Raw genomic sequence first — 24371 nt, 5'->3', positions numbered from 1 at the left:
GCAAGACTAAAGTTTGCCAATGTACACCTAGGCAAAGACCAGCACTTTTGGAACAATGTGCTCTGGACAGTTGAGTCACAGGTAGAGCTATTTGGCCACAGTTCCAGAAGACATGTTTGGTGAAAACCAAAGACAGCATTTGACCACAAGAACCTGATACCAACTGTAAAGCATGGTGGTGGAAAGATTATGGTTTGGGGCAGCTTTGCTGCATCAGGGCCTGGGAAGCTCACCATCATAGAATCCACTATGAATTCTTCATTGTACCAGAGGGTGCTTGAGGATAATGTGAGGCCATCTGTCGGAAAGGTGAAGCTCAACCGAAGGTGGACCTTGCAACATGACAATGACCCTAAACATACCAGTAAATCCACCAAGGAATGGCTGAAAAGAAAGAAATGGAGGGTTCTGGAATGGCCAAGTCAAAGCCCGGATGTAAATCCCATCGAGATGTTGTGGTGTGATTTGAAACGAGCTGTGCATGCAAGAAACCCCTCAAACATCGCACAGCTGAAAGAATTCTGCATGGAGGAGTGGGCAAAAATTTCTCCCAGTCGATGTCAGAGACTGGTAGACAGTTATAAGAAACGCCTACTTGAGGTTGTTTCTGCCAAAGGGGGCAATACCACCTATTAGAGCCAAGAGTGTACTTACTTTTTACACATGTGAAATTTGCATTTATGTTTATTTAAATTATACAATGGACTACAAAATGTAAATGTTTCATGATATTTGTTATATTATATCACCTTTATCTATCAATATTGTTGAAATGAAGATCAAATAGCTGTATATTGAAATATGTTGAAAAAGTAAAAACTTTACACAAGGTGTACTTACTTTTTCATGTGACTGTATACACAAAGTATATACAGACTTGGCATTTAATATGGAATATTTTTTTTTTCTTGACTTGGGTTTCCTTTCTGAGCTCAGTATATCAATCTGGTGAGTTTCTTTTACGCTTCGGTGATTTCTTTGTTAAAAGAACCATGTCACTGATTGTCTGTCGCAGCAAGAAGTCAATAACAGGATTATATCACAGGTGGTGTGACAAAATGTACGGACAGGTACATTTGACGATTGGCTTCACAATCGGGTATATAAGTGTTGTTGCGTTCTGTATTGGTGGAAAACAACTGCTGCACGTCTACAAAAATTATTGCCGCTTCCTCTGGAGATGGTCCGTCAACTCAACAATGCTGTTTGTCATGGAGTGGTGGCTTTATGAAATTCCGGCATGAAACAGCGTGCTATTGCTCGGTAGTATGGCATCACTCAAGGTCAGGTGTCAAAGATCCCGAAACGAAATGCTCAGAGGGGTGTCCCTACTCCAATATCGAGGCCAGGCCGTCCCCGCAAAACCACAAGGAGGAATGATCACCAGCTGCACCGGTTAGTCCGCAATGGCCGTACCAAGTCAGCAAATCGGCTTAGGGCTGAGTGGCAGCAACTGACAAATGTGCCTGTATCCAGAAGGCTAGTCAACCAACGACTGGTTCAAGCAGGCTATCGTGCCAGGCGTCCCCCGAGAAAGCCACGCCTGACCAGACAACACCGCCAGCGCCGATTGCAGTGGGCCAGAGAGCACCGTCAATGGCAGCCAGGACACTGGAATCACGTGATCTTCAGTGACGAGTCTAGATTTCTGGTCTATCGTCAAGATGGCCGCATCCGAGTGCGCAGACAAGTGCATGAAGCCCACAACAAAGATTGTATAGTGCCAAGAGTCCAAGCTGGAGGTGGTGGGGTGACCGTTTAGGCTGCTTTTCATGCAGGGGGCAAAACTGACCTGGTTGTTTTGAATGGAAACCTGAACCAGTTCAAGTACAGGGCCATTCTGGAAGAAACATTGCTTCCATTTGCTCGTGCAGCCTTTCGAGGAAACTTTGTCTTCTAAGATGACAATGCACGGCCTCATCATGCTCGCATGATCCAACACTTTCTTGCTGACCGTGGTGTCGAGCATATGGAGTGGCCTGCCATGTCCCCGGATATGAATCCGATAGAGAACTTGTGAGCAGAATTAACGCATCAAATCGACCACTTGGACCAGCAGCCGACCTCTGTGCGTGAATTGCAGCAGGCTATTGTCACTGCATGGCAAGCGATTCCTGTCCAAACCTTGGCAAATCTCGTGAACAGCATGCATCAACGTGTACCTGCTCTCCTGAATGCTCGTGGGGGTTACACGAAGTACTGAACTGTAATTTTACTGTCCGTAATCCCAGTGGTAATTTAACTTTTGTTTTTGTTAAAAAAGAATTTGGCTAATGTGCAAAATAAAGAGATACTTCTGGAAAACGTACAGAAGTTTAACACAGTACTGTCCATGAATTGAGTTCGATATCAGTTTCCATCACTTTCAAGGATCAATTTATTTGTTTCGAAATGTCAAATGTGGTTTTTGTTTCTTTTAAAGGTCACATTAACAAAATCTAGAATAATTTCAACATATTTCCAATGAATTTTTGGTTCTAAGACATCTTGAAAAGTAAGTTCACCCCCACAAAAAAAATATTCCATATTAAATGCCAAGTCTGTATATATATATATATATGTATATATATATATATATATATATATATATATATATATATATATATATATATATATATATATATATATATATGTACTATATATATATATATATATATATATATATATATATATATATATATATATATATATATATATTGTTACGGACCGGGGATTAGATGTTATTTTGACCGAGCGGTGGTGTAACCGCGGCCGTACAGTTATTCCATGACTAAAACCCGATTCAACCCAAACGTTGGCCGTATCGCGCCGCAGCTACTCAATCGGGAAAACTCTAAAGCGACCGAATGCAAAGAGGAAGAAGACGTACAGAAGAGTAACTGGGTTTATTATTATTTACACACATAAGCAAAAAGAAAGCAGTCACGTTTATTTACAGGGGACATGAGACGCAGGTGACACAGTGAAAATACTAGCTTATCTAACAGGCTTACTTACTACCCAGGACAGAACAAACAAAGACACTGACTCACGCGGGGAATTGCAGAGTGGATTGCTGGAAGGAGGTGTGTGGCTGGAGGGGGAGGACGGCACGGAGCTGGCTGGACCTCGACGGCCGCTGATGCCACCGAGCCTGTCGTGTGCGCGGAGTCACGGGTCGGAGCTGCTTGTCTCAGTAAAAGCGCATCTGCTCTGACGACCCAGCTCTTTCTTTGGACTCAGTAAAAGCGCAACTCTCTGACGACCCAGCTCTTTCTTTGGACTCAGTAAAGCGCAACTCTCTGACGACCCAGCTCTTTCTTTGGACTCAGTAAAGCGCAACTCTCTGATGACCCAGCTCTTTCTTTTGTACTCGTCTCTCCGTCTGTTTTAAAAGCTCATCTCCTTTGACCCAGCTCTTGTCTCCTCCCTCCTTGTCTCAACTGCTGGACTTATCTCTCGTCTCCTCCCTTGGTCTCAACTCCCTGGGGAACGCCCCGCCGGCGGGTTATATAGGCCCCGCCCCTCAACCTTTGCGAACCTCCCCGATCGCTCTTCCTCCGCCCTCTCTAACCAAACCACCCATTCATGGTTGGTCGAGTGGGGCCGGCTCACTCCTCCCCTCTATGACGAGGTGGAGACACGCCTTTCTTCTCCGACCCTGCCTCGTGGTCAATGGCGGCAATTGGAGGGGATGTAATTGCCAATCGACGAAAGGGGGAATGGAGGTTTTTGGGAATGGGAATTAAGGGAATCTATTTCTTTTTCACTCGGTGCAATGGAGTATTATTCTAATGGAAGACAAGGCCTTACTCTAAAACACATAATAAGATATAAGGTACTGAACAAGGGTTTTATCAGGTCCTGCAATGTGGTGTTTATGGAATTAACTACCGAGAAGCCCTTTTTATCTTTACACAACTCCGGAGGCAGGAGGGGCCATTATCCAAACAATGTTCATCACCATTTCCAATACAATACAATAAAAAAAATGCCATCCTCATATCCGCAACACTGCACCCTCCTCCTCTGAGGCACATCCCGGGCCTACAACTTTTATTTAGTGTGACACGTAGGTGTAGTTCCCTCTACTTTTAACCTGACCCTGAGTGCGACAGTTTTAAAACATAAATAAATGTGTCCCGCTGCTCCATTGCACCCTGCCTAACAGACTTACGCCCACAGTTAACGGAATTGCGGAATGGTCTTCAAACTATACATTGACGGTGGGGAGCATTATTTACAATTGACACTACTTTTATTTACAAGACTAACCCAGGACCTGTAATTCTTCTTTCTGGGGGGGGGGGGAGACAGTCTGCTCTGCATCGACGCACCATGAAAGCACCTATAACGCACCAAAACACCCTCAAGCACCAATCGGTGCAGTCACCACAGTTCATCAGTGTTCATGAATGTTCAATAATAAAAATAAATCAACAACCCCTAACCCTGCAGGTGATCTCTTGCTCTTCGGCTCCCTCTGCTGGCTATTATTATTTCTTCCAGTTGTTGTCTTTTCCTTCATTTTCTTACTGGCGGCCCATTTGCAATAAAGCTTGACCAAACGTGTCCATTTTATTTATCTTTATTTATGGCCCACAGGGCCGACTAGTGCGGTACACCTGTGGGGCATCGGTGCCCTGTGGCCAAGGCCCGCCAGCAAGATTTCGGGCCCTCATGGCCGGCTCCAGCAGAGGGGCCATGCCCCAACCCATGGGGTCCATAAGTGGTGCTCGGCCACAAACATGTGGTCCATAATGTGGTGCATCGATGCAGACAGCTGGTTCTGGGAATTTCGGGCGCACAATGGCCGACTCACGCACGCTCCCCTCGGCGCCCAATGGCGCACAGGTCATGTGGGAGACAAAAGGGGTAAGACAAATGAGCGAGGGGTAAGGTCACAAGGGTACACATCAATAAGGCAATGCAAGGCGAAATGCGTACGGAGGGCGAAGTGAGAAAGCTCGTCCCTACCGTACGTCACCCCCCCCCTGTCACCTACACTACCCTTGCCCTTACCCCATATGTACAAAAATCTACACATTTACCAATCCGTCGCTACCGTCACGTCTTCCCCATATTTCCCATACCAAATTCGTCACCACAATCCCTCTATCCAAAATTTGCCATCACCCAATTCATCATCAATCCTCATAAGGAGGAAGAGATGGAACACAAGCACAATGTCACACCCACGTCATGATGCGTCTCACAATCCAAACATTTGCACAAAAATAATAAAACATGGCATGGTGTGGAGTTACGTCACCTCAGGTGAGTGCATGTGGATGGTGCGAGGAGACTTCCTAATCCTAACTATCCTCTAAATGACTTTAACACACGTTACACTACCCGGGGTCTCTCCCTGCCAATCCATTGGCCAACTTACACTATGGGTTCTAAAAACCAATTCCCATTGACCAAACTGTGGTGCTTCTCAATTTGGGGTCTCACTCCCCCGATTCATCTCCCGGTGCCCTTGCACAATTTCTGGGCTGTGACGTGTAGCTCTCCCAGCAGGCCTACCCACCTGCACACCTCCACCACTGCACTGTAGTTGCCACCCGAGCTTACCTAGCTCCTCACCCTAACCTAACTAACTGGGGAAGGCCCCTCCTGGCTCTGTCACCCCTTGGTGCCCTCTGGCACTGGGCTACCCGGGTCCGTCCTCCGGATCCTCGGGCCCCATCCACAACTACCGGCTCCCAGAGCCCACCTGCGGCCTCACCTGGCCGACATCCTCACAGTGGTGGAGTGCCCAAACCAACTACACACACTAACAGGCTACACGCCCAGCCATTTCCACAACACTAATGCACCCATCCAAACATCATTCTTCCACCCGCACCACAGATGCCAATATCCAACCACAATTTACCTATACCCTCTACCTAACACTTACACTACCCGCCCCGGGCATTCGTGATGGGGGTCCACTCTTCCCCCATTCACACCTTCGCACCATCCACTCCACTCCATAGTTTCCACCATACTCACTCCACTACCATCCATTCCAATACTCCATATACTCCACACTACCATTTATTCCATACACCTGTTCCTCATACCTGTTGTTGCACACCTGTGCACTCACTCCTGGTGCCACCTGCACCCTCCTGCTCTTCCTGGACCAGTTGGTCAACACAATACACATCACTATCACTATCATTCTTACTCATACACTGCTCCACACACCTGTTCAGTTGCACACCTGTGCAATCACACCTGTTCAATCCTCAAACACACGGCATCATCTCAGCTAACTACTACCCTCTGAAACTTGCGCTTCCCAGTCGTCCCTTTAAACTATTGCGCTCCCACGTCATTATTATCCACACTAATCTACCTGCGTCCCCACTACAGGTATCATTGTCACTAACTAATCTTCACGTTACCTAATGTCATCTTCGCTAGATCCCTACACACGATATATCCTAACCCACCCAGGCTAGTTTTCACTGCCATCAACCCCATAAACTAGTGCTCCTTTGCCCCCCCCCCTTTGTGAGAGATGGCAAGGTTGCCATCCCACCACATCGGGGAGGTCCCACTATCAATTTTGCACACCAAATTTCAACCAATCAAAAATTTCCCAATTACTGCCAATTCTATTCACTATTCTAAATTTCGTATCAAATCACTACCATCATCATCACAGTCCGCTATATCCTAGCCTCGGTGCGTCATGACATCATTAAACTCGGCTTCGTAAAGCCGAGCAATGGATTCGGGTGGTTTGGTTGCCTGCAGGTTGAATCCGTCCGGCTTTTGGTTCAAGGGAGGTGGTTTGGTCGGGCCGAGATTCCACGCACCATCTCGGCGCGGTACCTTGCGGTCCCGGGCCCGATGGCTCAATCTCCCCCGGTCGGAACCCCGTCCCCGCGAGGGGGCACCGTTCCGCTTCCTCCCACTCGCCCTTGAACCGGACCGGTCGCCTCGCCCGCCAAGGCCCGGACTCGATCGTGCAGGGCGGGGCCAAGCCCGAATCGGCAACGACGCTTCGAGGAGAAGCGACGCAGCATCGATCCATGCCGGGCCTCGCACCCAACAAAGCACACCGCGCCCCGAGTGCTCGCATCGGCTATCCGTCGCCCTAACCGCTAACCCGGTTACCGTCGATGCTTCACCTGCATGCTCACACGCATACGCTACCCCTTTCACCCTCACCGAGCTCAGTGCTCCAACGCCGTCCGTACATTCCACCAACGCTCTCCCTGTTACACACCACACCTCTCGCGCACACTCTTGCGCACACTTCGGTCCACACCTCTCCTCCGTTACGTCCTCCGTAACACTCACCATGGGCGTGCACTCTTGCATCCACCCACTACCCCGCTCACATGGGCTCTCCCACACCCGCGCCATCACCAACTCAGGTGTGCTTCCTCGCACACGTTCCACCACCACCTTACTCTCCGTGTCACACTCCGTACACCCCGACGTGCATTCTCGCTCGCACTCGGTTTCACACTCGCACTCCGATGTGCCCTCTCGCACCTGCGCCATCACCAACTCACTCTCCGTGTCACACTCAGTACACCCCGACGTGCATTCTCGCTCGCACTCGGTTTCACTCCCACACGTTATAACACACCCACTCGCCGACGCACACTTTTTCCTCACACGCGTGCCATTTTTACTCACACGGGACCCTTCACCAACGCCCGGGTGCCATATCGATCCCAATCGCGCGACAATTCTTTTGTCGCGAAACATCCTTTTACAAAATCTCCCCGCACAATACACAGCACGTCTCACCTTCGGGGTTCTTCTTCCTCCCTGCACCAAAACCTGCAAACTTCCATTCGGGTTAAGCACAGCATCGTGATGTGAGCAGGGACTTTGCACATTTTCCATTTCTCCCTGCAATTCCCGGGCTACCTCCGTCATCTCTTCAATTTTAATTCCCAGCACTGCTTTGTCTTTGTTCCCCTCGACGACCATTGGCTTTAATAAAACACCCTCCTCTACCTCAGCGGTCGCCGGCTTTTCCAAACCCCGTGTTGCGATTTCTACCCCTGTCATTGTACCCGTGCTTTTCTCCGCTTCGCTCAACCAGCGCTTCTCGACCCGCGTTACCTCCTCGTGCACCCTTGGGACCCTTTCGCCCACCATGCGATCCATGGTCTCCCCACATTTTTGCATGCGGTCACCCATTCTGTTGGTTATTGCTTCAATTTGGTTTCCCAATCGCTCACTATCAGCCCTCCTTCTGTCTTCCATTTTTTCACTATCAGCCCTCCTTCTGTCTTCCATTTTTTCACTATTAGCCCTTATTCTGTTTTCCATTTGTTCCATACTGTCGTTTTTTTTCTGCATTTCCACCATGAATTGGGCCATGAAGGCTTGTATTTGGGCCGCGCTCATTGGTTCCGTGACCGTGGCCCCCTCAACCACGTGCGCGAGAGCGCCATTTTGTGCGTCTGAAACCTCCGCAACCACATTGCCATTGTTCTCCTCCTCCCTTTCCTCCACATACATTTCCCCGAGGTCCTGGGTCGATTCCACCCCGTCTATCTCTCCCACCGGCATCCCGTCGCCTTGACCAGCCATGGCGCGATTTCAAAATTCGGGTTTTGCTTTAAAACACAAATTTTCAGCAGCTCGTAATTTTGAGCGCGTTAAGCGCGCTTCGGGCCTCGTATCTCACTCCCCGACACCAATTTGTTACGGACCGCGGATTAGATGTTATTTTGACCGAACGGTGGTGTAACCGCGGCCGAACAGTTATTCCCTGACTAAAACCCGATTCAACCCAAACGTTGGCCGTATCGCGCCGCAGCTACTCAATCGGGAAAACTCTAAAGCGACCGAATGCAAAGAGGAAGAAGACGTACAGAAGAGTAACTGGGTTTATTATTATTTACACACATAAGCAAAAAGAAAGCAGTCACGTTTATTTACAGGGGACATGAGACGCAGGTGACACAGTGAAAATACTAGCTTATCTAACAGGCTTACTTACTACCCAGGACAGAACAAACAAAGACACTGACTCACGCGGGGAATTGCAGAGTGGATTGCTGGAAGGAGGTGTGTGGCTGGAGGGGGAGGACGGCACGGAGCTGGCTGGAGCTTGATCCCGCACGGGACGTCGGGCTGGACCTCGACGGCCGCTGATGCCACCGAGCCTGTCGTGTGCGCGGAGTCACGGGTCGGAGCTGCTTGTCTCAGTAAAAGCGCATCTGCTCTGACGACCCAGCTCTTTCTTTGGACTCAGTAAAAGCGCAACTCTCTGACGACCCAGCTCTTTCTTTGGACTCAGTAAAGCGCAACTCTCTGACGACCCAGCTCTTTCTTTGGACTCAGTAAAGCGCAACTCTCTGACGACCCAGCTCTTTCTTTTGTACTCGTCTCTCCGTCTGTTTTAAAAGCTCATCTCCTTTGACCCAGCTCTTGTCTCCTCCCTCCTTGTCTCAACTGCTGGACTTATCTCTCGTCTCCTCCCTTGGTCTCAACTCCCTGGGGAACGCCCCGCCGGCGGGTTATATAGGCCCCGCCCCTCAACCTTTGCGAACCTCCCCGATCGCTCTTCCTCCGCCCTCTCTAGCCAAACCACCCATTCATGGTTGGTCGAGTGGGGCCGGCTCACTCCTCCCCTCTATGACGAGGTGGAGACACGCCTTTCTTCTCCGACCCTGCCTCGTGGTCAATGGCGGCAATTGGAGGGGATGTAATTGCCAATCGACGAAAGGGGGAATGGAGGTTTTTGGGAATGGGAATGAAGGGAATCTATTTCTTTTTCACTCGGTGCAATGGAGTATTATTCTAACTAGGGCATGCCCGTACTATATATAAGCTAGGACGTGCCCGTACGTGGGTGCCCGTTCCTTGCCAAAAAAAAAAAAAAAAAAAAATTTGTGTAGGGGTGTGTGTGTGTAAACATCCTAGGGCGTGCCCGTACGTGGGTGCAAAAAAACATGCGTGCAAACAACAACAACAAAAAAAAACTTTGAAACCACGTGGCAGTAACGACCACAGAACCCCCCCCCCTCTATTTACATGAATGGTTTGGTCCATTCGCAACGACCACAGAACCCCCCCCTCTATTTACATGAATGGTTTGGTCCATTCGCAAAGCCAAAGCGAACGACCACAGAACCCCCCCCTCTATTTACATGAATGGTTTGGTCCATTCGCAAAGCCAAAGCGAACGACCACAGAACACCCCCCCCCCCCCCCCTCTATTTACATGAATGGTTTGGTCCATTCGCAAAGCCAAAGCGAACGGCGAACGGCTAAATCGCCATAGCTCGGTAAGTACTTGTCCGATTAATTTAAAACCTTGAAAAGGCACATCCTCGGGTCCCCAGCAATATACCTGGCAAGTTTCAAGTATATCGGACCGGTAGTTGTCGAGAAACAGCGGTCACAGACAAACAAACGTACAAACGTACAAACGTACAAACGTACAAACGTACAAACGTACAAACGTACAAACAAACAAACAGAGATTACTGGAATTATAGATAGATGGAAGACAAGGCCTTACTCTAAAACACATAATAAGATATAAGCTACTGAACAAGGGTTTTATCGGGTCCTGCAATGTGGTGTTTATGGAATTAACTACCGAGACGCCCTTTTTATCTTTACACAACTCCGGAGGCAGGAGGGGCCATTATCCAAACAATGTTCATCACCATTTCCAATACAATACAATTTTAAAAATGCCATCCTCATATCCGCAACAATATATATATATACATATACATATACAGACTTGGCATTTAATATGGAATATTTTTTTTGTGGGGGTGAGCTTACTTTTCAAGATGTCTTAGAACCAAAAGTTCATTGGAATTATGTTGAAATTATTCTAGATTTTGTTAATGTGACCTTTAAAAGAAACAAAAACCACATTTGACATTGCGAAACAAATAAATTGATCCTTGAAAGTGATGTAATCTGATATCGAACTCAATTCATGGACAGTTCTGTGTTAAACTTCTGTACGTTTTCCAGAAGTATCTCTTTATTTTGCACATTAGCCAAAAATTTTTTTGGACAAAAACAAAAGTTAAATTACGACTGGGATTACGGACAGTAAAATTAAATAACAGTAAAGTAAAATTACAGTTCAGTACTTGGTGTAACCCCCACGAGCATTCAAGAGAGCACGTACACGTTGAGGCATGCTGTTCACGAGATTTGCCAAGGTTTGGACAGGAATCGCTTGCCATGCAGTGACAATAGCCTGCTGCAATTCACGCACAGAGGTCGGCTGCTGGTCCAAGTGGTCGATTTGACGCGTTAATTCTGCCCACAAGTTCTCCGTCGGATTCATATCCGGGGACATGGCAGGCCACTCCATATGCTCGACACCACGGTCAGCAAGAAAGTGTTGGATCATGCGAGCACGATGAGGCCGTGCTTTGTCATCTTGGAAGACAAAGTTTCCTCGAAAGGCTGCACGAGCAAATGGAAGCAATGTTTCTTCCAGAATGACCCTGTACTTGAACTGGTTCTGGTTTCCATTCAGAACAACCAGGTCAGTTTTGCCCCCTGCATGAAAAGCAGCCCAAACGGTCACCCCACCACCTCCAGCTTGGACTCTTGGCACTATACAATCTTTGTTGTAGGCTTCATGCACTTGTCTGCGCACTCGGACACGGCCATCTTGACGATAGACCAGAAATCTAGACTCGTCACTGAAGATCACGTGATTCCAGTGTCCTGGCTGCCATTGACGGTGCTCTCTGGCCCACTGCAATCGGCGCTGGCTGTGTTGTCTGGTCAGGCGTGGCTTTCTCGGGGGACGCCTGGCACGATAGCCTGCTTGAACCAGTTGTTGGTTGACTAGCCTTCTGGATACAGGCACATTTGTCAGTTGCTGCCACTCAGCCCTAAGCCGATTAGCTGACTTGGTACGGCCATTGCGGATTAACCGGTGCAGCTGGCGATCATCCCTCCTTGTGGTTCTGCGGGGACGTCCTGGCCTCGGTATTGGATTAGGGACACCTCTCTGAGCATTTCGTTTCAGGATCTTTGACACCTGACCTTGAGTGATGCCATACTGCCGAGCAATAGCACGCTGTTTCATGCCGTAATTTCGTCAAGCCATCACTCCATGACAAACAGCATTGTCGAGTTGACGGACCATCTCCAGCGGAAGCGGCAATAACTTTTGGAGACGTGCAGCAGTTGTTTTCCACTAATACAGAACGCAACAACCCTTGTATACCCGACTGTGAAGCCAATCATCAAATGCACCTGTCCGTACATTTTGCCACGCCACCTGTGATATAATCCTGTTGTTGACTTCTTGCTGCGACAGACAATCAGTGACATGGTTCTTTTAACAAATAAATCACCAAAGTGTAAAAGAAACTCACCAGATTGATATACTGAGTTAAGAAAGTAAACCCAAGTCAAGAAAAATAAATATATTCCATATTAAATGCCAAGTCTGTATATATATATATATTGTTAATATATATAATATATATATATTTTATGTTATTTTATGTTAATATGTTAATATATATATATTGTTACGGACCGCGGATTAGATGTTATTTTGACCGAGCGGTGGTGTAACCGCGGCCGAACAGTTATTCCCCGACTAAAACCCGATTCAACCCAAACGTTGGCCGTATCGCGCCACCGCTATTCAATCGGGAAAAGACTAAGACGACAAATGCAAAGAGGAAAAGGAATTAAGACGAGAAAAGGGTTGAAAATATGACTAAATTTATTTACTATATACAGGCTCAAAATAACCAAGGAGAAGGAAAGATAATAAAATAATATACAGAAGCTTTTAGAGACACAGGGAAAATACTAGCTTATCTAACAGGCTTACTTACTACCCAGGAGAGAACAAACAAAGACACTGACTCACGCGGGGAATTGCAGAGTGGATTGCTGGAAGGAGGTGTGTGGCTGGAGAGGGGAGGATGGCACGGAGCTGGCTGGAGCTTGATCCCGCACGGGACGTCGGGCTGGACCTCGACGGCCGCTGATGCCACCGAGCCTGTCGTGTGCGCGGAGTCACGGGTCGGAGCTGCTTGTCTCAGTAAAAGCGCATCTGCTCTGGCGACCCAGCTCTTTCTTTGGACTCAGTAAAAGCGCAACTCTCTGACGACCCAGCTCTTTCTTTGGACTCAGTAAAAGCGCAACTCTCTGACGACCCAGCTCTTTCTTTGGACTCAGTAAAAGCGCAACTCTCTGACGACCCAGCTCTTGTCTCCTCCCTCCTTGTCTCAACTGCTTGGGGAACGCCCCGCCGGCGGGTTATATAGGCCCCGCCCCTCAACCTTTGCGAACCTCCCCCAAACGCTCTTCGTCCGCCCTCTCAAACCAAACCCCTCGTGCTCAGTTGGTTGTTCGGGGCTGGCTCACTCCTCCCCTCTATGACGAGGTGGAGACACGCCTTTCTTCCCCAACCCTGCCTCGTGGCCAATAGTGGTTGAAGAAAACCGCCCAAAATGCAGTTGGCCATTGAAATGAAATGAAAGGGGACCTATTCTTATTTCACTCGGTGCAATGGAGTATTTCAATTAATGGGAGACACAGCCTTACCCTAAGACACATAATAAGATATAAGCTACTGAACAAGGGTTTTATCGGGTCCTGCAATGTGGTGTTTATGGAATAACTACCGAGACGCCCTTTTTATCTTTACACAACTCCGGAGGCAGGAGGCGCAGAATAAACAATAATAATAATAAAGCACACAATAAAAAAAATACAGTCCTCATATCCGCAACACTGCACCCTCCTCCTCTTAGGCACGTCCCGGGCCTACAACTTTTATTTAGTGTGACACGTAGGTGTAGTTCCCTCTACTTTTAACCTGACCCTGAGTGCGACAGTTTTAAAACATAAATAAATGTGTCCCGCTGCTCCATTGCACCCTGCCTAACAGACTTACGCCCACAGCTAACCGAATTGCGGAATGGTCTTCAAACTACACACTGACGGTGGGGAGCATTATTTACAATTGACACTACTTTTATTTACAAGACTAACCCAGGACCTGTAATTGTTCTTTCTGTGGGGGAGACAGTCTGCTCTGCATCGACGCACCATGAAAGCACCTATAACGCACCAAAACACCCTCAAGCACCAATCGGTGCAGTCACCACAGTTCATCAGTGTTCATGAGTAAAAATAAAATCAACAACCCCTAACCCTGCAGGTGGTCTCTTGCTCTTCGGCTCCCTCTGCTGGCTATTATTATTTTCTTCCAGATGTTGTCTTTTTCCTTTGCTGGCGGCCTATTTGCAAAAAAGTAAAATGCACCCAACGTGTCCCTTTTATTTTCTTTATTTATGGCCCACAGGGCCGACTAGTGTGGTTCACCTGTGGGGCATCGGTGCCCTGTGGCCAAGGTCCGCCAGCAAGATTTCGGGCCCTCATGGCCGGTTCCAGCAGAGGGGCCATGCCCCATCCCATGGGGTCCAGAAGTGGTGCTCGGCCACAGACATGTGGTCCATCATGTGGTGCATCGATGCAGACAGCTGGTTCTGAGAGTTCCGGGCGCACAATGGCCGACTCACGCACGCTCCCCTCGGCGCCCAATGGCGCACAGGTCATGTGGGAGACAAAAGGGGAAAGACAATTGAGCGAGGGGTAAGGTCACAAGGGTACACATCAATAAGGCAATGCAAGGCGAAATGCGTACGGACAGCGAGATGAGAAAGCTCGTCCCTACCGTACGTCACCCCCCCCCCCCCCCTGTCACCGACATTACCCTGGCCCTTACCCCATATTTACTAAATCTACACATTTACAAATTTGTCGCTACTGTCACGTCTTCCCCACATTTCCCTTACACCAAATTCGTCACCACAATCCCTCTACTTCAAAATTTGCCATCACCCAATTCATCATCAATCCTCATAAGGAGGAAGAGATGGAACATCAAGCACAATGTCACACCCACGTCATGATGCGTCTCACAATCCAAACATTTGCATCATAAAAAATAATCAAAACATGGCATGGTGTGGAGTACCTGTCACCTCAGGTGAGTAGATGCAGATGGTGCAAGGAGATTCTTCATCCTAACTATCCTCTAAATGACTTTAACACACGTTACACTACCCGGGGTCTTTCCCTGCCAATCCATTGGCCACTTACACTATGGGTTCTAAAAACCAATTCCCATTGACCAAACTGTGGTGCTTCTCAATTTGGGGTCTCACTCCCCCGATTCATCTCCCGGTGCCCTTGCACAATTTCTGGGCTGTGACGTGTAGCTCTCCCAGCAGGTCCACCCACCTGCACACCTCCACCACTGTAGTTGCCACCCGAGCTTACCTAGCTCCTCACCCTAACCTAACTAACTGGGGAAGGCCCCTCCTGGCTCTGTCACCCCACTCGGTGCCCTCTGGCACTGGGCTACCCGGGTCCGTCCTCCGGATCCTCAGGCCCCATCCACAACTACTCTACCGGCTCCCAGAGCCCACCTGCGGCCTCACCTGGCTGACATCCTCACAGTGGTGGAGTGCCCAAACCAACTACACACACTAACAGGCTACACGCCCAGCCATTTCCACAACACTAATGCACCCATCCAAACATCATTCTTTCACCCGCACCACAGATGCCAATATCCAACCACAATTTACCTATACCCTCTACCTAACACTTACACTACCCGCCCCGGGTATTCGTGATGGGGGTCCACTCTTCCCCCATTCACACCTTCGCACCATCCACTCCACTCCATAGCTTCCACCATACTCAGTCCACGACCATCCATTCCAATACTCCATACTACCATTTATTCCATACACCTGTTCCTCATACCTGTAGTTGCACACCTGTGCAATCTTACCTGGTGCCACCTGCACCCTCCTCCTCTTCCTGAACCAGTTGGTCAACACAACACACATCATCATCACCATCACCATCACTCAAACACTGCTCCATCCACCTGTTCAGTTGCACACCTGTGCAATCACACCTGTTCAATCCTCACCTGTTCACCATACACTTCTCAATACACTTGAATACACCTCCAACACTCACACGGCATCATCTGCACTACCTGTTGCCCTCTGAAACTTGCGCTTCCCAGTCGTCCCTTTAAACTATTGCGCTCCCTCGTCATTATTATCCACACTAATCTACCTGCGTCCCCACTACAGGTATCAGTCACTAACTAACCTTAACGTTACCTAATGTCATCTTCGCTAGATCCCTACACACGATATATCCTAACCCTCCCGGGCTAGTTTTCACTGCCATCAACCCCATAAATCTAGTGCTCCTTTGCCCCCCCCCCCCCCTGTCACCTCCTCTGTGACAATCACAGGTGTGCTCTCACTCGCACACCCAACCACGTGCCTCACTACCAACACAAGTGTGCATTCCCACACACGCTCTACCATTCCAGGTGTGCATCCTTCCATTCCAGGTGTACATCCTCTCTCACCTGTCACAACCAACTCACGCTCCGTGTCACTCTTACTACTCTCACCTCCACTCTGGACAGCACACTCACCCTTACTCTCGACAGCGCACTCTTTCCTCATGCACCTGTCCGTTACACACCTTTCTCGCGCATCCTCTCGCGCACACTCTCCCGTTACATCCTCTGTAACACTCACCACAGGTGTACACTCTCTCGTTACATCCTCTGTAACACTCACCACACCGCGCTTCCATGTGCCCTCTCGCACACGCGCTACGACCGACTCACTCTTGACAGCACACTCACTCCTTGGCGCGCACTTTTTCCTCACACACCCCAGAGTCGGACATTCTCGCACACCTCCTCCTTCGCACACCGTACCTGTCGCACACTTCACCAACGGCCTTTCACGAACACCCGGATCCGAATCAACCCCCAAGCCGACTGAAGCTTTCCTCACATCATATACATTTCCACGTATATCGCCACTCACCTTGGCACCTCGTCTCCGCACCTCCTTCGCCACCTGCAAACTCTTTATATGGTTAGTGAGCACATCATTATGAGTTGAGCACCGACCTTGTACATATTCCATCACCTCCTCCTGTATTTCTCTCTTAGTTTCTGTCCGTCTCTTCTTAATTTCACTCACCTCTTCTTCCACTTCCTCTAATTTTTGCTTCACCTCTTTTATTTCCCGGTGCGTCTCCTCAAGTTCGTCCTCTAAGGCTACCTTGACCTTTTCTATGTGCGTCCTCACCTGCCGGTCCTTCATCTCCATTACCTCCGTCACCTCGTCCAACCTCATTGTCAGTCCCTCACGTACCATCTGACATTGCTTCTGTGTCTCTATTAAGTCATTTTTAATTTCTTTTTGTGTCGCCTTTAACCCTCCTAGTACCGCAGTGTTCCTTTGAACCTGCTCCGTCAGTTCTTTTTGTCCCTCCGTCAGCTGTTCCACCTCCTCCGTCAGATCTTCTATTCCCCCTTGTAACCTAACCGTTCCATTTCTCACCTCTTTCTCTATACGCTTTTCGCCTCGCTTTACCTCCTCGCGTACCCCCGAGACCTCCTCACTCACACCTCGTCGTATCTCCTCCTTCATCTCCTCCCTCTCTTTGGTAGATGCTGCCCTCATCTGTCCCAATGCATCCCTCTGAGCATCCAATTTGGTTTCTACCCCGATTTTTACCTCCTCTATCTGGTTCCCCATCTGTTCGATTTCCCGGGCGGATTGCTCCCCTATTTCCCGCAATTTGTCTTCCATCCTATTTTCTAACCCCATTAACCCATTTTTCACCACCTCTAACTGATTCTCCTGGGCAGCCATTCTATTTTCCACCCCCGTTAACCCATTCTTTACCTCTTTTATCCCGTTGTCTAACCCCTCAAATTTAGCTTCTAGCCGTTCCCCCATTTCTCCCATTTTGCCCCCCATTTTGCCCCCCATTTCACCCATCATTGCCCCCATTTGCTCACTCTGAGCCCTCATTTGCTCACGCTGAGCATCCATCCGGTTCCCCATTTGTCCCTCCAATCGCTCACTATTAGCCCTCATTTCGTCCCTCATTTTGTCCATAAGGGCCCCGATTTGTATCAACAAAAGGTCCGAATCCAACGGCGGCGCTGCTACGGTCGCGGGCGCGGTCGCCGTGGCCATGTGCGAGGCGCCATTTTGCGCGCCCGTAACCTCGTGTGCGAGAGCGCCATTTTGTGCGCTTGATACCCCCTCAATCACCTCCTCCATATACATTTCCCGAGGTCCTGGGTCGATTCCACCCCGTCTATCTCTCCCACCGGCATCCCGTCGCCTTGACCAGCCATGGCGCGATTTAAAAATTTGGGTTTTCCTTTAAAACAACACAAATTTCCAGCAGCTTGTAATTTTGAGCGCGTTAAGCGTGCTTCGGGCCTCGTATCCCACTCCTGACACCAATTTGTTACGGACCGCGGATTAGATGTTATTTTGACCGAGCGGTGGTGTAACCGCGGCCGAACAGTTATTCCCCGACTAAAACCCGATTCAACCCAAACGTTGGCCGTATCGCGCCACCGCTATTCAATCGGGAAAAGACTAAGATGACAAATGCAAAGAGGAAAAGGTATAAGACGAGAAAAGGGTTGAAAATACGACTAAATTTATTTACTATTTACAGGCTCAAAATAACCAAGGAGAAGGAAAGATAATAAAATAATATACAGAAGCTTTTAGAGACACAGGGAAAATAATAGCTTATCTAACAGGCTTACTTACTACCCAGGACAGAACAAACAAAGACACTGACTCACGCGGGGAATTGCAGAGTGGATTGCTGGAAGGAGGTGTGTGGCTGGAGGGGGGAGGACGGCACGGAGCTGGCTGGAGCTTGATCCCGCACGGGACGTCGGGCTGGACCTCGACGGCCGCTGATGCCACCGAGCCTGTCATGTGCGCGGAGTCACGGGTCGGAGCTGCTTGTCTCAGTAAAAGCGCATCTGCTCTGGCGACCCAGCTCTTTCTTTGGACTCAGTAAAAGCGCAACTCTCTGACGACCCAGCTCTTTCTTTGGACTCAGTAAAAGCGCAACTCTCTGACGACCCAGCTCTTTCTTTGGACTCAGTAAAAGCGCAACTCTCTGATGACCCAGCTCTCGTCTCCTCCCGCCTCGTCTCAACTGCTTGGGGAATGCCCCGCCGGCGGGTTATATAGGCCCCGCCACTCAACCTTTGCGAACCTCCCCCAAACGCTCTTCCTCCGCCCTCTCAAACCAAACCCCTCGTGCTCAGTTGGTTGTTCGGGGCTGGCTCACTCCTCCCCTCTATGACGAGGTGGAGACACGCCTTTCTTCCCCAACCCTGCCTCGTGGCCAATGGTGGTTGAAGAAAACCGCCCAAAATGCAGTTGGCCATCGAAATGAAATGAAAGGGGACCTATTCTTATTTCACTCGGTGCAATGGAGTATTTCAATTAATGGGAGACACAGCCTTACCCTAAGACACATAATAAGATATAAGCTACTGAACAAGGGTTTTATCGGGTCCTGCAATGTGGTGTTTATGGAATAACTACCGAGACGCCCTTTTTATCTTTACACAACTCCGGAGGCAGGAGGCGCAGAATAAACAATAATAATAATAAAGCACACAATAAAAAAAATACAGTCCTCATATCCACAACAATATATATATATATATTTTTTTTTTTTTTTTTTTTTTTTTTTTTTTTAATATATATATACAATGATCCCTCGTTTATCGCGGGGGTTACGTTCCAGAACCCCCCGCGATAGACGAAAATCCGCGAAGTAGCGACCATATTTTTATTTTATTATTTATTTATATTTTAAAGCTTTATGACCCTCCCCACACTCTTATTAACCTTTCCCATACTCTTATAAACACTTCCTATACTCTTAAACACTTTTTACACTCTTAAACATACGTAATTTTAACAACATATAAAATTCTAATGGGTACTCACCATTGAAGATACTGTAGCTACCCATGGGTTCCCCAAGCAAGACCAGCATCAGAATCTCCTTGCTCCAGCCGGTGACGTCACCGGCGGGGATCCCCGGCGCGAGAGTGGTTGGTCACGTGACCGCTAAAGCGTGCCGCGCTTTGCGGGTATAATCAGCTACACCTGTTGATCACGTGACCACCGAAGCACGCCACGCTTGAGAGGCGTGGCTTTCGGTTTCTGGTTGTGCTTTATAATGCAGCCCGATAAACGGGCTTATCAGTGTTCCCGAGTTGGTTTTGAGAATAAATATCTTCTCGGACGAGTTTGTGTCTTGCCCGTCATTTCGTCCGTATCAAGCAAGAGCCCCGGCTCTTCAATACTACAACTTGCGTGATGAAGATGATGATGAATTAGCTGTGCAGTACTGATGACGATGAAGGTGATGACGATGATGAATGTACTGCACAGCCAGAAAGAGCATTACAGTTACCCATTACGTGGGTAACTAGCGCGTGGAAGCTGCCGCATCTGCGTTTTCCATACGCACGACTCTTTGTCTACCGTTCTACTGTACACTATGTACAGTATTTTATTTCTTGTAATATGTTTTAAATACTGTACTTTTCTTATTTCTTTACGTTTTTTTATTTTTTAGGCTAGAAAATGCTTATTTTACCACAAAAAAATTTAAAATAATAGTATATAAAAATACATTTATACCGCAAAATCCCGCGATATAGCGAAAAATCGGCGATATAATTTTACATATACTAGCGAGAAAAACCCGCGATGTACCGAAGCCGCGAAAAGTGAACCGCGATATAGCGAGGGATGACTGTATATATATATTCCTTTTTTAACCGCAAATATGTGAAGCACGAATGTAGGTCACATTTTATGAACTGGAAATACATGGGGTCCGCGAATGTAGTTACTTACAAGGAGTGATCATTAAATTCATGATATGACAAGGGGGCTGGCAATTTAACTTAGGCCTTGGAGGTACGCACAATCGCCTCTGAGCTGTCTTTAGCCTGGGTTTTAATATCAGCCCAGCTATAAACTGCCATCTTGGTGTTTGACAGGTAGAACGAGGCATCAATGTGTATCCCGTTCATTGAATGTGCATTGACCTGGGTGTCCCATCTGCCAGCATGAGTTAGTGGATGTTAAGGATCCTATGGTGCACTTTGCACAGTAGGCGAGCTATCTCCGGCATCATGGCCAAATTCCAAATTCCTCGCCTGAGTGACTGTTGGGAAGGCAATGGCAAACCACCCAGCATAAGCTTTAAGAAACTGCTTCTGCAGTACCAACGCTCTACAGTACCAACGCTCTGCAGTACCAACGCTCTGCAACACCAACGCTCTGCAACGAGTATGGTACAGCCAACAATGACATAAAAAGTCAACCAATGCAACTATAATTATTCTACACATTGCTTTTACAATGTTAATCACATTATTTTTTTTTAGCATTACAAAAAGAAAGACGTTGGGGACGGTGTTACGGATTCGTAACTTCCGTTATTGTGGTTTTCACCCACTTGACGTAGTTCTGATCTTATGTACTATTATTATCTTCAAAAGGTTTATTATTCAGGAACGGTTATCTAAAGTTAAAAAGGCTAACTTTAAATGATACAGGAAACCGAACCGGAAGAGAGGAAGAGGAGGAAGCGGCGCGAGATCAGAGTCCTGACTCTGATCACATGCAGTGACGTCAGCGCTCCGTAACGAGCAAGGTCTACCGACAGTCGCGAGGGAATTTTGAGTTCCTTGAAAGGACATCCGGCGATAGGAAATATCGCTGGAGGGGGAGAAATCTGCGTAGTCAGATTTGGGCGCTGTGATTCTGATGAATCCTCGCCTCGTCGCATCGGCACAAGCAGGAGCCGTCAGCCATTTTGAACCCCGCGCTTCTGATACCAACGAAGGTTTTGCCTCGCGTCATCTTCACACCAACATCCTACCGTCTGTCGGGGATGTGTGTGTGCCACCGCTTCGTCTCCAATTACGTTGCGGGTTGCTGAGTGAGCGGTGAAGGTGCGCCTCTGGAGGGCGCCCTTGTACAGTTTGGCGGGGCGATCTCCAAGGCCAACTGTACACGCTTCGGATATTGACTGGAGAGCGAGATTCGGGCTTCGACCGGATTTCGTTCTATCGACCGCTGGAGCGAATCACATACGCCTTGGAAAAGGTTATAGAGACATTGAGGAGTGTCCTTTCACTCGCTGGCAGCGCAGTGAGTTACCTGACTTTATTAATGGTAAATAGAGTGCACTCTTAATGGCCATTTGTTGTACCGTGATCCCTGTGTATGATTTCTCATACAATTTTGTTCATTTGTAATCATTGGTGTGGTTTCACTATTGTTTTCAACACAGGGTAACATATTTTTCTGCCGGGGCTCCTCGCGGGGTTCGGAGGTTACCGCGACCAGGAGATTGTAGAGGACTCCGTAACAAAGGGAAGGGAAGGGTGAGAAGGAGGGGGTGGGCGCCACCATTGTGCACACTTAACATGCAAGCATCCCTTCAGTGCCAGGTTTAACATCACTATTTGAGTTATATTGAGCATGTGCAAATAAAATAATAAATAATTTAATAACAAATTTGATCTATTAAAGAAATTGACAAAGGTTTTGAATTTTGACCCAGTTGGGCCACAGACAGTGACAGGATAAACTGTATTTACACCAGGCAGCCTACACTTAGAATTAATTAAGTTGGGCCATCACATGTATCATATCCACAGCAATTAACTGATCTGATTTTACTAGTAAGCAAACCCAGAATCAAGCATGTCAGAGGCAAAAACGTTACCGATGAGCCATTTTTACCAGGTCCAAGTCTTCAGTGTAAATGCACAGCGCCGCACATGGTGCCACCACAAACAGGCAGTTATAATACAGGACTCCAAAGCGCCCCAAATCCTGGGAAGTACAACACAAATGTTAACGGAGCATCTATAAACTCTATTACATTGATGAAATGGTGGAAAAGATCAGTAGTGAAATGGGAAGGAGGGGAGGGGGAAATAGTAGGGTATTTCACACCAGTATCAACAACAACAACAACATGCATTTTAAAGGCCATTTTCCCTGCTAGAGCGGGGGTTAGCCTTGCGGTCCCCATGACAAACTTCTCCATTTTGCCCTATTTTCTGCATCTCTCCTTGTTAACCCCCTTGCCCGCATTTCTTCTTCCACCATCTTTAGCCAAGTCTTTCTCGGTCTTCCCCGTCTTCTACTTCCTTCTACATTCATTTCCATCACTCTTCTCAACCAGTCACTTTCATCCTTCCTCAACACATGACCAAACCATCTCAACCTGTTCCTCATCACAGCATCAATCACAGGCTCTATTCCCATCATCTTTCGCAATTCATCATTTGTCTTCCTCTCTCTCAACGATACTCCGCACATCTGTCGAACCATTCGCATTTCCACACTTTTTTTTTTTTTTTTTTTTTTTTGTATACTGAATCGAGGCTCTTGAAAGAGCTAACATTTATTTCACAAACAAATTTCCAACCTTCGTTGCTGCTCTACGTTGATTACCCATGTCTCGCTCCCATAAATCATAACACTTCTCACACATGCAGCATACACCTTTCCCTTCAGCTACAACGACACTCCCCTCATCATCAGCACGCCACTCAATTCCCGAAACTTCTTCCATGCACATCTCACTCGAGCAACCGTTGCCGAGTCTGATCCACCTTCTCCATTCAGCATGTCTCCGAGGTAGCAAAATGTTTTCACACCTTCCAGCTTCACGCCGTCTCCAAGATCCAACTCAACATTTCCTCCATCTGCAGCTCCCTCTGTGCACACCTTACATTTGAATGTAGCTGCCACACTGGTTAATGACCCTCTCAGACCACTACATTTTTGATGAACCCACTCAGCGCACATTGTACACTGAATGGAGTTCACTCCAACACCCTTCCTTCACACAGCACAGGGCCACTTCCCAGTTCTTTCCACCTCACCACATGCTTTACCACTTGCCATCACCTTCGTCTTTGCGATATTCACCTTCAGACCTATTGTCTCCATACATTCCTTCCACGTGTTCATCTTTTCCTTCAGTCCATCCATACTTTCCGCAATCAACACCAGATCATCTGCATACAACAACTCCCACGGTAAACCCTCCTTTACGTTCTGAGCCAGCACCTCCATCACAGCTACAAATAGTAGTGGACTTAGGACCGACCCCTGATGCACTCCCACCTTCACCTCAAACTCACCACTGTTCCCGTCCTTCGTCCTTACTGTGCGCGCTCTTTTGTACATTGCCATCAGTACTCTGATCAACCATTCCTCCACTCCTAACTTCCTCAATGCCCATGTCAATACTTTGCGTGGAACCTGATCGAATGCTTTCTCCAGATCAACAAACCCAAGAAACAACTTCTTCCTCTTCTCCATGTACTTCTCCTGCAACTGCCTCACAATGAAAAGCGCGTCTGTCGTTCCTCTTCCTGGCATGAATCCAAACTGCATTTCGTCGATCTTCACTTTCTTCCTTATCCTCCTCTCCAACACCCTTTCCAATACCTTCATTCCATGCTC

The 24371-nt window shown here is 47.9% G+C and overlaps 1 protein-coding gene across 5 annotated transcripts in view; it reads right to left on the bottom strand.

The window, feature by feature from the left end:
• LOC137412550 (nucleotide sugar transporter SLC35D1) overlaps positions 1-24371 on the bottom strand; it is a 71826-nt gene that overhangs the window by 28763 nt on the left and 18692 nt on the right. For 4 of the 5 annotated variants that reach the window (XM_068097883.2, XM_068097882.2, XM_068097886.2 and 1 more), the window contains one exon: positions 22632-22724. In XM_068097883.2, the coding sequence (XP_067953984.1) occupies positions 22632-22724 (93 nt within the window). Of the gene's footprint in view, positions 1-22614; positions 22725-24371 lie in introns of all 5 variants that reach the window. The other variant, XR_010981507.2, reaches the window with a different exon arrangement.

Source organism: Myxine glutinosa, chromosome 2 (assembly GCF_964187855.1).
Source record: "Myxine glutinosa chromosome 2, kmMyxGlut1.1, whole genome shotgun sequence".
Taxonomy (NCBI): domain Eukaryota; kingdom Metazoa; phylum Chordata; class Myxini; order Myxiniformes; family Myxinidae; genus Myxine; species Myxine glutinosa.
Note: the sequence above shows the minus strand (reverse complement) of the source record. Positions and strands in the feature narration are given on the sequence as shown.